This window comes from Euleptes europaea, chromosome 10 (genome assembly GCF_029931775.1).
Source record: "Euleptes europaea isolate rEulEur1 chromosome 10, rEulEur1.hap1, whole genome shotgun sequence".
Classification (NCBI taxonomy): domain Eukaryota; kingdom Metazoa; phylum Chordata; class Lepidosauria; order Squamata; family Sphaerodactylidae; genus Euleptes; species Euleptes europaea.
Genome location: NC_079321.1, coordinates 39,931,007 through 39,945,802, shown reverse-complemented (window position 1 = coordinate 39,945,802; position 14,796 = coordinate 39,931,007). Strand labels below are relative to the sequence as shown.

At 41.0% G+C, this 14,796-nt stretch overlaps 1 protein-coding gene across 1 annotated transcript in view; it reads left to right on the top strand.

The window, feature by feature from the left end:
- Positions 1–14,796, top strand: part of BMP5 (bone morphogenetic protein 5) — an 85,056-nt gene that overhangs the window by 53,915 nt on the left and 16,345 nt on the right. The window contains exons 4-5 of the mRNA XM_056856322.1: positions 3,535–3,732; positions 10,431–10,507. Of these exons, the coding sequence (XP_056712300.1) occupies positions 3,535–3,732; positions 10,431–10,507 (275 nt within the window). The remainder of the gene's footprint in view (positions 1–3,534; positions 3,733–10,430; positions 10,508–14,796) is intronic.

Below are 14,796 nucleotides of genomic sequence, written 5' to 3'. Positions count from 1 at the left end.
TGGTATGATCCATAAATAAACAGTGCGACACTTGGAGGTTCTGCATACATGGGAAGAGATTGATTGTTCCACCTGTTTTGCGTATATTTAAGGGCATCACTTGGTGAAATCTGCAGGTGAAACATCTTGTGGCTTTGTCCATTTTCCGCAAGAGAATCACAAATAAGAGAGAATCCCTCTCCCAAATCTACATTTTAGAGTATTTTAATCTGAAGAAAAGGAATATAAATCAAAATGATCAACACTGCATAAACCAGATGAAGCAATAATTTGTTGAACTAAATCAATGTGCCCAGGGCTCAGTATCCAGTCGTATTTTAAAATCTTTTTTTTCTTTGATCAGCAGAACCCTGTATCCCACAATGCCATATCACAAACTGCTTTTAAAAAGTCTACTCAGGTTCAAAAGTGGTTTCCTATGTGGCATGAGGGGCTGCCGTTCAAGAAACAGAAGCCCCAATCTCCCCTAGGTATATGGAATGAGTTCTTTGGATCCCAGCCATAATAAATAAGCTAAGGCTTCAGTTATGAAACCACTAATTTATTTTGGAGTAGCTCTAAGATCAGTGGCACAATTCTGAATTAAGTGCTTTGATGGTTGCAGCAAAAAGCACACTACAAAATTTGATTGATCAATGCTTCAATTTTTGATTTTTATGCAATCCTAAATTGACTTCAACAGTAAATTCAACAGAAATCATTGGTGGGGGTTACTTCCAGGGGAAAAAAGTTGTTCCTAAAAGCTTACCTTGGCTGTTCAAAAGATCAAGTAAACACAAGATAGAGAGGCCCATAAACTGCTTCTGTGTTTAAACTTTGACTTTGTGTTTAAACTTTGACTAATTTTTAAGAGGATCTCTGTAAACCTTGGCTTAGGGGATCTTAATAATAATCTCATTGCTGAAGTCTAAAGGAAACTAAGAGGAAACTTAAAAATATAAAACATTATTTTAAAGGGAGTTCACGTCGGTTTGCAGGCTTCTCTACTCCACCTTCTCTCACAATATACACCTTTGTAAATTCAGAGAACTGTGCAGTCCTAAGCAGAGTTACATTCTTGTAAGTCCACTGAAGTCTATGGGCTGTAACTTTGTTTCAGACTGCACTGTTAGATTTGTCCTCTACACTAGGGTGGCCAGGTCCCTCTTTGTTGCCAGCGGGAGATTTTTGGGGTGGAGCCTGAGGAGGGCTGGGTTTGGGGAGGGGAGGGGCTTCAATGCCATAGAGTCCAATTGTCAAAGTGGCCATTTTCTCCAGGGGAACTGGAGAAACTGGATCTATATCGGCTGGAGATCAGTTGTAATAGCAGGAGATCTCCAGCTACCTGGCGGTTGGCAACCCTACTCTACACACATCTTCATATATATACTTCCTAGGTTTCCTGAAGTAAGGAATGAATGTTTATAGATAAAACTAAATGACAGGAAATCTCTGGAATAATTATATTGATCCAGAAGAACAGTCCTTCCTTCACAAGAATGCAAACTGAGGGTCCTTGTCATCATCATCATAATCATATATGTGTTTTTTTATGTCATTCAGAAGTGAATAGTATTCTCTATTGTTTAGCCATCATTTAAGTAAATACATGACATATGCTTTTAGATAAACACAATGTTAAAAACCCAGATCAGAATGAAACTAGAAGCTGCTACAAATACACATTTCCCAAGAGTGCTGGTCGGCGTAGGGGCTTATCACACTTTCCAGAATATGTGACCATTTATTCTGCTCTTGAACTGCTTAACTTTTTTGGTTCTTCTCTTTTCACCTTTGCTATGCTCTCTGTCACTGGAAACATCTTAAACCAATTTAAAGTGCTACACCTGAATAAACATGTTGTAAAAGTGTTTATGTATTGAAGTGGGTCAGTTCAAGGTACGGTATTTGGCTGCGACTTCTAATTTCGCCTTCTCCTTTTTTTTTACTGCAAAAAGGCTGCCAGAAGGAGGAAGTCTGAGCTGAATTAATACATTTGTTACAGTGGAAGTAGAATGGAAACTGCTTTAACCACAAATCAAACTGCCTCTTTCATTTATGCCAATGATAGAAGTTTTTCTAAGAAATATAGACCCTGGCAGAAAGCCACTGTAAGTTTGCCTTTAAAAGGAAGCCTATAAGCTTATTTGTTTAAGGCTTACTCCTATGATTATTAGTAAGTTCTTTCTCTGGTGAGATTGAGTTTAATGGCAGGAGGCATTTGCAAAGCAGATGCTTCTTTGTCGTAAGATGTTAACCCCCCCTTTCTGATTTATTACAGAACAAGAGATCAGAACTCTGCTGCTGTCCAGGCTAGCACAATTTAACATTTCTTTACCAACACTTTACCATTTCAAAGGTCTCGGGGCCCCTCCCCTAGTACAGCTGTATCATTTTACATGACACTGTCTCAGGTTCTGGTGGAACAAAGTCTCCACATAATACAAGGAGAAAATAATTTGGGCTGCCAAAATGAATTCTGTTTATAGCTGAGGGGCTTATTTGTTAGAAATTTGTGGATGCCATTTCAGAGGCTTGTTTTTGCTTTGCTTTTCTGCCTCGTGCTTCCCCCTTCCCCATCCAGGAGAGTCAGAGACTTATAATCTAGTGAAGTTACTACTCAGTCCTGACTGAACAAACATTACAAAGAAATATGTACATCTCTCAGGAGTAAAACCAGGGTCAATCATGTACATATTTCAACGTCTATTATATATTATTCCTTGAAAGACTGAAGCCTTGGCTGTACCTGTACTCAAGGCTTTTGGTTAAATTTGAGTAATGCCTTGAAATTATTTATGACTTACAGTATAAATATATACATTGCCTCCATTTCTAATTCCTGTTGATTTGTGTGTTTATCTAAAATTTCCAATTCATCCTTCTCATTTTCTCAAAGGAAGAGGATTGGGGATTTCTTTCAATTTAACTACTTTGCCATCACAGTGTAGAATGCTTGGTCAGTGAAGACCCTATTCTCATCCAGTACTATAAAATTTCCAAAAGTAAACATTGCTCTTGCCAGAGAATCTACTTTTTATATCAAACAAGGGTAATATTTCTAACATTCTTCAATTCCAGTAGCACCTTAAAAACCAACACATTTTTCCAGGCTATATGCATTAGTGAGGATCTGACAAAGTGAACTTTGACTCATGAAAGCTTATGGTGGTGGTGGTGGAAAGTGTTGCCAAGTTGTAGCCAACTTATAGCAGCCTTGTAGAGTTTTCAAGGCAAGAGACGTTCAGAGGTGGTTTGCCATTGCTTGCCTCTGCATAGCAACCCTAGACTTACTTGGTGTTCTTTCATCCAGGTACTAACTAGGGCCGACCCTGCTCAGCTTCTGAGATCTGACTACATTGCGCTAGCCTGGACCATCCAGGGCAGGGGACATTTTGTTGGGTCTTTAAGGTGCTACTGGTCTCAAATTTTGTTCTAACTACAGACTAGCACAGCTACCCACCTGAAACACATTTCTAATATTGTGACCCCATTAGTCGGTTTAATTGATTTTGTCTTGTTTTCAAATATTTCTGTGTCTACTTTATTTTATAGGTCGCAGTATCAATGTAAAGTCTGCTGGTCTTATAGGGAGGCATGGGCCACAGTCCAAACAGCCATTCATGGTTGCGTTCTTCAAAGCCAGTGAAGTTCTTTTTCGATCTGTCCGAGCTGCCAACAACAAAAAGAAAAACCAGAACCGCAACAAATCTAGCAGTCCTCAAGATTCCTCAAGAATGTCAAGTGTTGGGGGTAAGGCAAAAGAAATCATAGCACCTGTGTTTCTGGAGAGAATTGCAAGGTGACATACCTCAAAAAGATTGGGTTTTGTTGGTCCATAGAGATTGGAACATTCTGCATAATGGACATACCATGGGTAGTCATTCCAGGAATGATCCTCAGAAATATGGTATGTGGCTCCAACACATCATGTCTGCATTTGTGAAAAATCATAATTTGTCATTTTTCCAAATCTTAGTTGGGAATCCTGGATTTAATTCTTTTGTTGTTCTAAAAATCTGAGTCAAATTCTTTAATGTTTAAACTAGTAATTTCCATTGGTTTCAATGGAAAATATTTCTCAATGCAATTCCCTCCTTATTGCAATAAAATTCTTAGGAGTTCTACATTTCTTCCAAGGGATCCTTTGCTGCGATCTCTATTTTAGGCACAATTACAATTCTCACTTCTAAAAAGGGCCATGGAAAGGGATGACAACATTGGTGGGTGAGTGAATTAGGTTCTTCTCCCCATTCTTGGGATGCTGAAGGTTGGGAAAGTCTTTTTATGTTATTTCTTTTACCAAAAAAATCTACAAAAAAATTGAGTGCACAAGAGAGGGTAGCAAAAACATGAATACGTGAAGCTGCCTTCTACTGAAACAGACCATTGGCCCATTGAGGTCAGTTCTATTTACAGCTCTCCAGGATCTCAGGCAGAGGTCTTTCACATCGACTATTGCCTGATCCTTTCAGCTGGGATGCCAGGGGACCTGGGACCTTCTGAATGCAATGCAGACGCTCTAACCATGAGCCTCCTTACCTTGCTGTGCTCTAATGCTTTCAACATTTTACTTCTATCCTGATTTCTGGCATCAGATCCTAGCTGGGAGACAATAGGCTTCTGATGGCTGTGCATAGCAAGGTAAGCTGGGATGGAGTAAGGTTAGCTCTCCTCACTTGCACCCCTGCCTCTTGCTACCTAAGGAGATGAAACCAGGCCACAAGGCACCAGAATAATGTTCTCCCACATGTCAGAAATAATTCTATTTGGATGTGGAGCATTTATGAGCTTCACAAATGGGCACAGTTCAAGTCAAATTGTGATTAATAAAGGTTTTGACAGCAAATCTCTACTCAAATCTCAGGCCACATTTACTAACTGTGTATGTCTTGGACATACACAGCATCAACTAGCTGTGTATGTCTTGGACATGTGGCAAATAATCATACTTGCTGTATACCTAACTCACATTTCCGCAACCTGCATGCTCACCACACTGTTTTGGATGTATGAATTAGCCCTTTGAGAGATTGGAAAATCTGTTCTGTATCAAGGACAGCAAAATGTTACACCCCATAGCTTTCATAAAATTAGAACTATTGCATATAGGCTATGATCATGTGCACCTTCCCATTAAGGCTTAGCAATGAAGGCTACTCTAATAATTTTATTTCTCCTACAGAAAGTCTTTCCATGTAGGACACAGAAAACACACACATTTGGCACACTTTCTGTTTCATGCAACTACAAGGATTTTTTATTGTGAACTGGTTTTTATTTTGATAGGATAAAGACTGACATTTCATAGTCTGTCAATGTGTAGAAGCAAACTCATTGGAGACAGATTATCCTCATCATCCTTGGTTCTATGTTATTCTTCCACCTATAAACCCCTACCACATAAAATTTGAGATGTCAAGGAGAAGGGTTCTCACCTGCCCTTCTCCAAAACATACTAACTTTCTCGTGGAGAAGCATTCCATTCTGTGTTTATTCCCCATCCCCCATGGTACAGATCTCAGTAAAGGTATTCCTGTGAGAACTAGGCCTTATTTGGATAGAGCATTTTTTAAAGGAAACTTCCAGATATTTACAGATCCCTCTTTGACCTTTGCGCAATGCCTTTAGGGCACGCCACTTACCTATCCAGGCAGCTTTGCCTAGATATGTTGTGGCAATAAAGCATTTATCTTACATCCATCCTTGCACTGAGGGCTCAAACTCCTCGAGGCCATTTTCCATGTGCACACAAAGCTCAAGGCGTTCTGGGGCTTCTCCCTTTTCTTCTGTGAACAGTAGAATGCTCTGGGCATGAGCCAGCAAGCTCGATACTTTTGAGTCCCATTGATCCAGGAGAAGAGATCTGACAGTGCTCTTAACTCTTGCATTTCACTTAATAGGGTTTAAGATACCTAGTCAGGAATGTGTCTTCTTTGTGCACAATGGAGACTCCAACTGCACATGCAGAAGGTTTCTTTTCATGGAAGACATACTTGTACATACAGGATTTTAGATCACGTATAACTGTTTTAATTTAAGTAGAAAAGCGCAAGAGTTCAGTAGCACCTTAAAGACTAACAACATTTCTGGCTGGGTATGAGCTTCTAATTTAAGGGATGGGGTGGAATCATGTGGTAAATCTTCATTATTGGAAGGTATTTCTGTCATTAGTCCTTGTTTCCCATCCCACTGCAGCTGAGAATAGTCCCCCAAATGCTGCTCCTGGTGGGACAGGGGACCCCCCTGGAAAAGTGAAGCAGAGATATGTGGGAAAGGGGGAAATCAGCAGAAATTATCACCCTTCCAGTTTGTGGAAATGTATCATGGGATCCATGCCATAGTGTGGAGTTGCTATCAAGTATGGGGCCCTTATCCAAGTATTATTTACCTTTGGCAAGTATTGCATACCAGCTTTCCAAATATGCACATAAAAGCTTCTAGTGTCCCACCTTCTCTATGTTAGTCATCTGTGGCATTTCAATTCAAATGTATACATAATGACCAGAACACAAAGCTGTTAGTATGTTTTGCAGTCTGAGCTTAAACGAGTAGCTGGAATGTCTGAAAATGTCCTCTGAGCTATGAGTTTATCACGGATCAGTCTTCAGACTGATCACAAGAACAATCTTATCAGTGAAAAGGAAGATGGCTAAAAGTCACCTTTTGGAGAGCCAGCGTGGTATAGTGGCTAAGGTGTCAAACTAGGATCTGGGAAACCCAGGTCCAAATCCCCACTTGTACCATGGAATCTTGCTGGATGACCTTGGGCCAGTCACACACTCAGCCCTGACCCTGGCTAGTATTTGGATGGGAGACCTCCAAGGAATATCAGGGTTGTGACATGGAGGCAGGCAATGGCAAACCACCTCCAAATATCTCTTGCCTTAAAAACCCTACAGTCATCACCATAAGTCATCTGTGACTTGACGGCAACAACAAAAAATCACTTTGTAACCATTTTACTGTGATTGTGCTTGGATGAAGAAGAAGGGGACCCCCCCCCAATATTCTGTATTCATGAAACAGTTTGCCCAAGGTGGGGACAGATTTCTGCTTCCCCTCTTCAAGTTGCTCCACTCAGCAATTCTTTGGGGAAAGCAGGGAGAAGTAAGTGGTGGGGAGAGAAAATCTGTTCTATAAATTTGTTCCACTCATGGTTCGTTGGATCCTCACCCACTACGTACAGACAGATGCATAGGTCTTAACATCCTTTTTTAAAAATCCCATTTCAAATATTCATTGCCTGCCTGTGGATATTTTTAGGAGTTTCCAATTTGATTTCCTGGTCCTCCCTTCAAAGGTTTTTTCCTGCTACATAAAGATTTTTAAATCTAACTCCAGTTTCCAAATTATTTGGGAACAAAGTTTATTCAGCCACAGTATCCCCTTTTTGGTTCCTAGCACAGTAAGCACATGGCCCTTGAAACCCCACTAAGTGAAACTGGATCTTTGGCACCGCATTCTATATTATAAATGTCACCCTAGTCGTTTCCATGGAATCTAACATTATATCCCACATTTGTCTCATCTCAGATGCAGAACAGTAAGGAAGGAATATGGATTTCGTTTAATAGTTTTGAATTCTAAATAGGTGTGTGGTCAAATGGGTTTTCTAAGATGGGGTATTGAATGCACATTTCCACATCAAGTATGCTGGAACATTTCTTTAAAAACATCTACAAAGCACTCATCTGTTTTCAAATTGTACAAAAGTGAAATGATACTTTTACATATTTCTGGAATAACTTTTTTGCAAAAAAAAGCACAAAGGCTTTGTGTGGAGAAAAGGACTTCCAAAGAACTTGTAAAGAATCAAGGAATTTATTATATTTCTGCTTCTCTACTGTGAAGCCATCTGTATACTAATAGTGAAGTTGTCAAAAAGCTGAGGATTCTTAAATCTGGTGACTGGAGCTATGAACAAGCAAGACAGATCTTTTTACAAACCTGAAAGGGGCCCCAGGTTTGCAGAAAAATGTGAAATCTAAAAAAAAATACACTGGGGGGTTAAAAGACCCAAAAAAGATTAAAAGGAGCATCTGTAGCTTTAAGCAATGGATTCCTCCATTGCCTTTGCTAGGCAACTACAGATACCAGGCTTGGTTCTGTCAGTAAAAGGCGGGGGAGGGGGCAGGGCAATTTCCAGGCCTATTTTAGCATCTTCAAAGGACGCATTGGGGTCAGGCCTGGCTAGGATTGCCAGCTCAAGGTTGGGAAATTGCTGGAGATTTTGTGGTGGAGTCTGAGGAAGAGCAGGGTTGAGGTGGGGGGAGAGGCCTTAGCTTGGATATAATGTTATAGAGTTCACCCTCCAAAACACATCCATTTCCTACAGGGGCACAAATCTTTGTCAACTGCAGTTCAGTTGTAATTATGGGAGATCTCCACGTCCCAACTGGTGGTTGGCAAACCAAGGCCTAGCAGCAACATCTGGGTGACTTGATAGCAGCCAACTTGCATGACTTAACTAGGCCTGGCTGCTTGCTACTATACAACAGTAGCCACCCTACGAAAGCCAGTGTGGTGTAGCAGAGTTTCAAAATAGGGTCTGGGAGACCCAGGTTCGAATTCCCATCTTGCTGTGGAAGCACACTGGGTGATTTTGGACCAGTCCCATACTTTCAGCCTAACCTACCTCACAGGATTGTTGTAAGGATAAAACATAGGGGAGGAGAATAATATAAGCTGCTTTTGCCCCACTGTGGAGAAAGGTGGGGTAAAAATGAAATAAATTAATAATATATATAGCTGAAGATGGAAGGAAGATAAAAGGTAGGTCGCTGAATGGCTGAGAAAGAGAGAATGAGACAGGAAAAGTAGAGAGGATATGGGAGTTGCCAGGAAGAGGGTTCCCTACCATGCAAGTTGGCCTGGCCCAGCAGCCGGCATCACTGGGTCACAGTTTTCCTAGGAAGAGGCTGTCGGGCGGGGGGGGGGCAACTTATGACGGGTGGATAAGGTTGCCAACCTCCAGGTACTAGCTGGAGATCTCCTGCTATTACAACTGATCTCCAGCCGATAGAGATCAGTTCACCTAAAGAAAATGACCACTTTGGCAATTGGACTCTATGACATTGGTCCCTCCCCAAACCCCTTCCTCCTCAGGCTCTGCCCCAAAAACCTCCTGCCGGTGGCAACCCTCGGGGTGGATAAAGGTAGGTTGGCTATTTGGTGAGAAGGAAATAAGATTACCATCTCCAGGTTAGGAAATACCTGGAGATTTGGGGGGTGGGCCCCAGCAGCAGCCTGCTCAGAAGGGTGGCGGGTGAACAGGAACAATGCTGGGAAGCCGAGGGCCTGGTGACCAGCATGGTGATGAGCAGGGGAAAGGGCAGGGCCCAGTGAAAAGCCCGCCGTACCACTGATCAGCTGAGGCTGCTGCTGATCCGTGGGTGAGCCCGGACAAGGCGGGGCCTTTTTGCAATGAGGAGCTCAAAAGCACTGATTCTCTCCCCCCCCCCCCCCGTTTAGATGGGAAGGGGAAGGGAAATGAGCTCTTTCTACTCTCTAGGGTTGCAAACTTCCAGGTGGTGGCTGGAGATCTCCCACTATTACAACTGATCTCCAGGTGAGAATGATCAATTCACCTGGAGAAAATGGCTGCTTTGGAAGGTGGACTGTATAGCATTATACCCTATTGAAGTCTCTCCCATCCCCAAACCCCACCCTCCTCAGGCTCCACCATTTTTTTTTTTTTTTGTATTTCCCAGCCTGGAGCTGATAACCCTACTCCTCTCCATTCAACAATGTAGGGATTAAAAGCATTGCTTTTGTATTCACCCAATTTTAGAAGGAAGGGAAGAGAAAAAATGTCTTTCATCTCTCCCTTTAGCAACTTCACAGTGTGATTGTTAGTGTCCAACAAGTAAATAGAACAGCTAAACTGGTTAACTGAAAAAAATTGCAGGATCTCTACTGTTTACGTGCTAAACACGCTCTTTGGGTTGGCAAATGCTTGCTGATGATGTGTTTGCCAAGGGAAGATCATTAACTAATAGCCTTGCAAATGGCAAAAGAAAATACGCTAAAGTTTGAATAAACGGTGTATTTTATTGGTGTATTTATTTAGGCTACACTTGAACTTATATAACATTTAAAACTGAGCTTCCTTTCTGCTACAGATTTGATGGGCACAATATTATTCTTCCAATGTTCCTCTGATAATATTAGCAGAACTGGCACTCCAGTAGTCAGCATGACAAGCAGTTGCCTAAAAAACAGTACATATAATTTTTATGTTTACACATGAATTATCACAAACTGGAAATCTCTCACTATTAAACTGTTACGGATTCTGAAATTCACATGGTTATGCCATCTCTGTGATCTAGGTCGAGCGGCTGTAGAAATATTGTTTTATTTATAGCAATATGTTTATGATATCTAAGATAGAAGACAATTATTAAAGATATAGAAGCCTTTATAATGCACTTATTTTCTTTCTGCAGATTATAACACAAGTGAACAGAAACAGGCCTGTAAAAAACATGAACTCTACGTGAGCTTCCGAGACCTGGGGTGGGAGGTAGGAAAATGATCAGTTTTAATATTTAGGTTCTAACCAGTGTGTGTTCGAGTATTTGTGTGTGTTTGGTGATGTTTGTCCAGTAGTAACTGGTACTGAAAACATGGAAGAACTCTTCAATAGAATCCTTGCACAAGTCTTAAATTAGGCATATAATAGATTGCATAGTAGATTGCAGCAGCTATCGGACCATCACATTAATTTTTCACACAAGTAAAATGTTGCTCAAAATCTTACAAGAAAACCTGTTACCAAATATGGAACGAGAAATGCCTGATGTTCAAGCTGGATTCAGAAAAGGAAGAGGCACTAGATATCATACTTCAAATTTACATTGGTTACTGGAGCATACAAGCGAATTTCAGAAGAAAATCAGTTTGTGTTTCATAGCAAAGTTTGTGACTGTGTGGATCATGAAAAGCTATGGCTGGTTTTAAAGGAAATAGGTGTGCCACAGCATCTGATTGTTTTGATGTGCAACATGTACTCTGGACAAGAGGCTACTGTTAGGATAGAATATGGAGAAACAGAATGGTTTCCAATTGACAAAGGTGTTAGACAAGAATGTATTTTATTTCCCTGTTACTTCAATCGGTATGCAGATAAGGAAAGCTGGTTTAGATTTAGATTGTTGTAGTGAAAATTGGGGGGAGAAACATTAACAATTTGAGATAAGCTGCTGATGATATTACATTACTGGATATTACATTACTAGCTAAAACATGAAATGACTGCTGCTGAAAGTTCAAGGAGAAATTGCCAGAGCAAGACTACCTCTGAACATCAAGAAGACAAAAGTAATGACTACTGGAGAATTACTCAACTTTAAGGTGGATAATAAGGAAATCGAAATTGTTCAAGACTTTCTATTCCTTGGCTCCATCATCAACTAAAAGGAAGATTGCAACCAAGAAATCAGAAGGGCAGCCATGAGTTAGAAAAGTGTAAGGATGTGTCATTGGTATCCAGTGGTATTCCATTGGTATTCATGCCATAGTATTCCCTATTACTATGTACGGGTGTGAAAGCTGGACAATAAAGAAAGCTGATAGGAAGAAAGTGGATTCCTTTGAAATGTGGTGTTGGAAGAGAGTTTTACGAATACCGTGGACTGCAAAAAACACACACCAATCAGTGGGTTCTACATCAAATCAAGACAGAACTCTCCCTAGAAGCTAAAATAACTAAACTGAGGCTATTGTTCTTTGATCACATTATGAGAAGACAAGAGTCACTGGAAAAGACAATAATGCTAGGAAAAGTTGAAGGCAGCAGGAATAGAGGCAGACCCAATATGAGAGGGATTGATTCTATAAAGGAAGCAACGGCCCTCAGTTTGAAAGACCTGAGCAAGCCTGTTAACGATAGGATGTTTTGGAGGACATGAGTCAGAAGCAATTGATGGCACTTAACACACACATACACACACACACACACAGAGAGAGAGAGTAGTTCTTTAACTGTAAGTCAGGACCCTAAAGTGGGTTGTGGCTGTCTCTGGGGGTGGGGTTGTTAGGTCAGGAGGGAGGAGATAGAACAGGGGAGCTGGAAGAGGGAGACTGCAAATAGCCTGATGGCATAGAAATGGCTATGAAATACTGGCCATCACTCAATAATATAATATTGCAACAGGTCTGAGAATCACTGACATGCCTATCCTTGGATGGAGAAAGGCCTTTGACTACTTGGAGGGAACCTTTCATATTTTATCAATAAAATAACATTTTATTCCATTCCCCCTACAACCCAAATAATTGTTTGTGAATTTCAGACAATGGAACAATCACTGAATCACAAGGGAACTCATAGTATTGTAAATACAAAATATCTCTGTCTACAAAAAAATATGAAGGCAAATCAGAAATACTAGAACACAAGAAATATGTACTGAGTAAAGACCCAGGGTTGTTTCTTGTATCCTAGTAATGTTTAATTGTGGTATACAGTTTATATTTGATGACCACTGAAGAAGACATGGTCAAAACGCATCTGGTCACGCATTTCTGATTAGTTTTGATGTTTTATTTATACAGAGATATTTTGTATTTACTTTTGATAATATACATTTGTATATATTGTTTCCCTGCAACTTCTTATTATTTGGGTTTTGATTTTTATTGTAGTTGTTCCCTTTTCCAATCCAGTAATAATTTGGGAAATCATGATAATGGACAAGGTATTGATGCAACTGAAAAGTATGAAAAATCCCAATTATAAATGGATCCATTTATTTCATATGCAGAATCAGTGAAAGAATCTGGCATGGGACCATATGCATTGAAAGCACTGAAAGAAAAGCAAAATGATAGTTCAGTTGTATGTTTAGTAAAAAATTATCATAAAGTATGGCAGTGCAATGTACTGCTGAAAAGAACTCAATTGTAAGATAAGAACATAAGAACATAAGAAAGGTCCTGCTGGATCAGACCAAGGCCCATCAAGTCCAGCAGTCTGTTCACACAGTGGCCAACCAGGTGCCTCTAGGAAGCCACTAACAAGACGAGTGCAGCAGCACCAGCCTGCCTTTATAATAAGCTTTATAATAAGACTTGCAGCCCATTCTTGCAGGGGGGAGTAGATAGGTGGTGGCAGGGAGTGTCACAGCCACACTGACTCCACAGGGGCTTCCTGGTCAAAATATATAAGTTTAAAAGGCACAAACAAACATGAAACTCCTCCATGGAGTTTGACAGGGCTACACCAGCCATTTTGCTAGTATAGCAATGCTGCAGGATAGAGAGGCATTCCTGGGCTAAAAGGGGCTTGCGATAGGGTTGCCAGGCCCCTCTTTGCCACTAGTGAGAGGGTTTTGGGGTGGAGCCTGAGGAAGACGGAGTTTGGGGAGGGACTTCAATGCCATAGAGTCCAGTTGCCAAAGCGACCATTTTCTCCAGGTGAACTGATCTCTATCAGCTGGATCTCTATCAGCTGGAGATCAGTTGTAATAGCAGGAGATCTCCAGCTAGTACCTGGAGGTTGGCAGCCCTAGCTTGCAAGCTGCCTAAAGGCAGCTCCACCCCTGGGAATGCCCCCCTGATGCCAGCGCAGGCACTCATTTCTGGGATTTTGCTGCTGCCGTGGGAGTGCTGGCGGCCAAGGCCTGTGCTGCTGCATCACTCCTTGGCACTGGTGTAAGTGCCCCCAGAAAGAGCACTGCGCAAAGTGGCATGGACGCTGGCATGGGGTCACGCCGGCTCCTGTGGTGCTTTGGCACCTTTTCAGGATTGCACAGTAAAGTTTCATATCTTTATATAATAGGTCCTGTTTCTTTATTTCAGGACCTTCTGTTGTTGTGAATGTGTTACAATTTCAAACTGAAAAAGAAAAGTAAAAGAAAAGTAATATATATTTTTAAATAATAAAAACGAAAAACGAAATGCAAACTTGTTCAGTTAACTGCATTTTGCATTGGAGAGAGGGAAAGTCCCAAAAAGTATTGGAGCAGAGGGTCCCACTTCAAAAACGTTGAGAACCACTGAGATGGTACTTCATGCTGGGCACAGTAATGCACTTAAGGAAACTAACTGATCAGATTTTCAGATAATTCTAATAACATCCTATTTGGAAAATTACACAGAAAAACACAGCCCAAAGCATTGGAAGCTTTAGATTCAAATTCCAGTTCAGCTGGGCTATATACGCCAAGTCACTAGCTGTTAATACTGTACAGAATGTTCCTCATTAAGATTTTCAGAAGAGGTTTGCTGAAGTGGTTCCCATAAAGCAGCTTGTTTACCCTTTTTCAGTTCTGTTTGCAGCTACTGTTTCCCCGTGATGTTGATGTTTCCAGTGCAACATTTTCTGCCCAGAGAGATTCCAGCCAATCAGTGATAAGTTAGTCATTGTGATGATATCATAATGCCACATAGCCAATCACATTTGACTGACTAAAGGAAATATCATTGGGGGCAAGCAAAGACAATTCAGAATGAGGGCAATGGTTCCTATTCCACGTAAGTCTGGACTTTTATGCATGGTTGTTCCATCACAATCACCCTCCCCCACTACTTCGGGGCTTTGTTTTCATTATGCACTTCTTTTCGGACCTTTATAAGTCACTTTGCTCTCTCCCCATGTTTTCCCCATGTTTTCTGGATGCTGTTTCTGGCGGCATCAAGAAAGTGCAGGGGAAACGAAGGGAAAGAGCGAAGTGGCTTCTAAAGGTCGGAAAAGACATTCATAATGAAAATGAAGTAGTCCGGGGGGGGGAGGGTATTGCCATGGAAACAAAGGCCTCTGATTGAACACTGGGATAGTATGGCATTATAGGAGCACAGTCATTTTCCAGA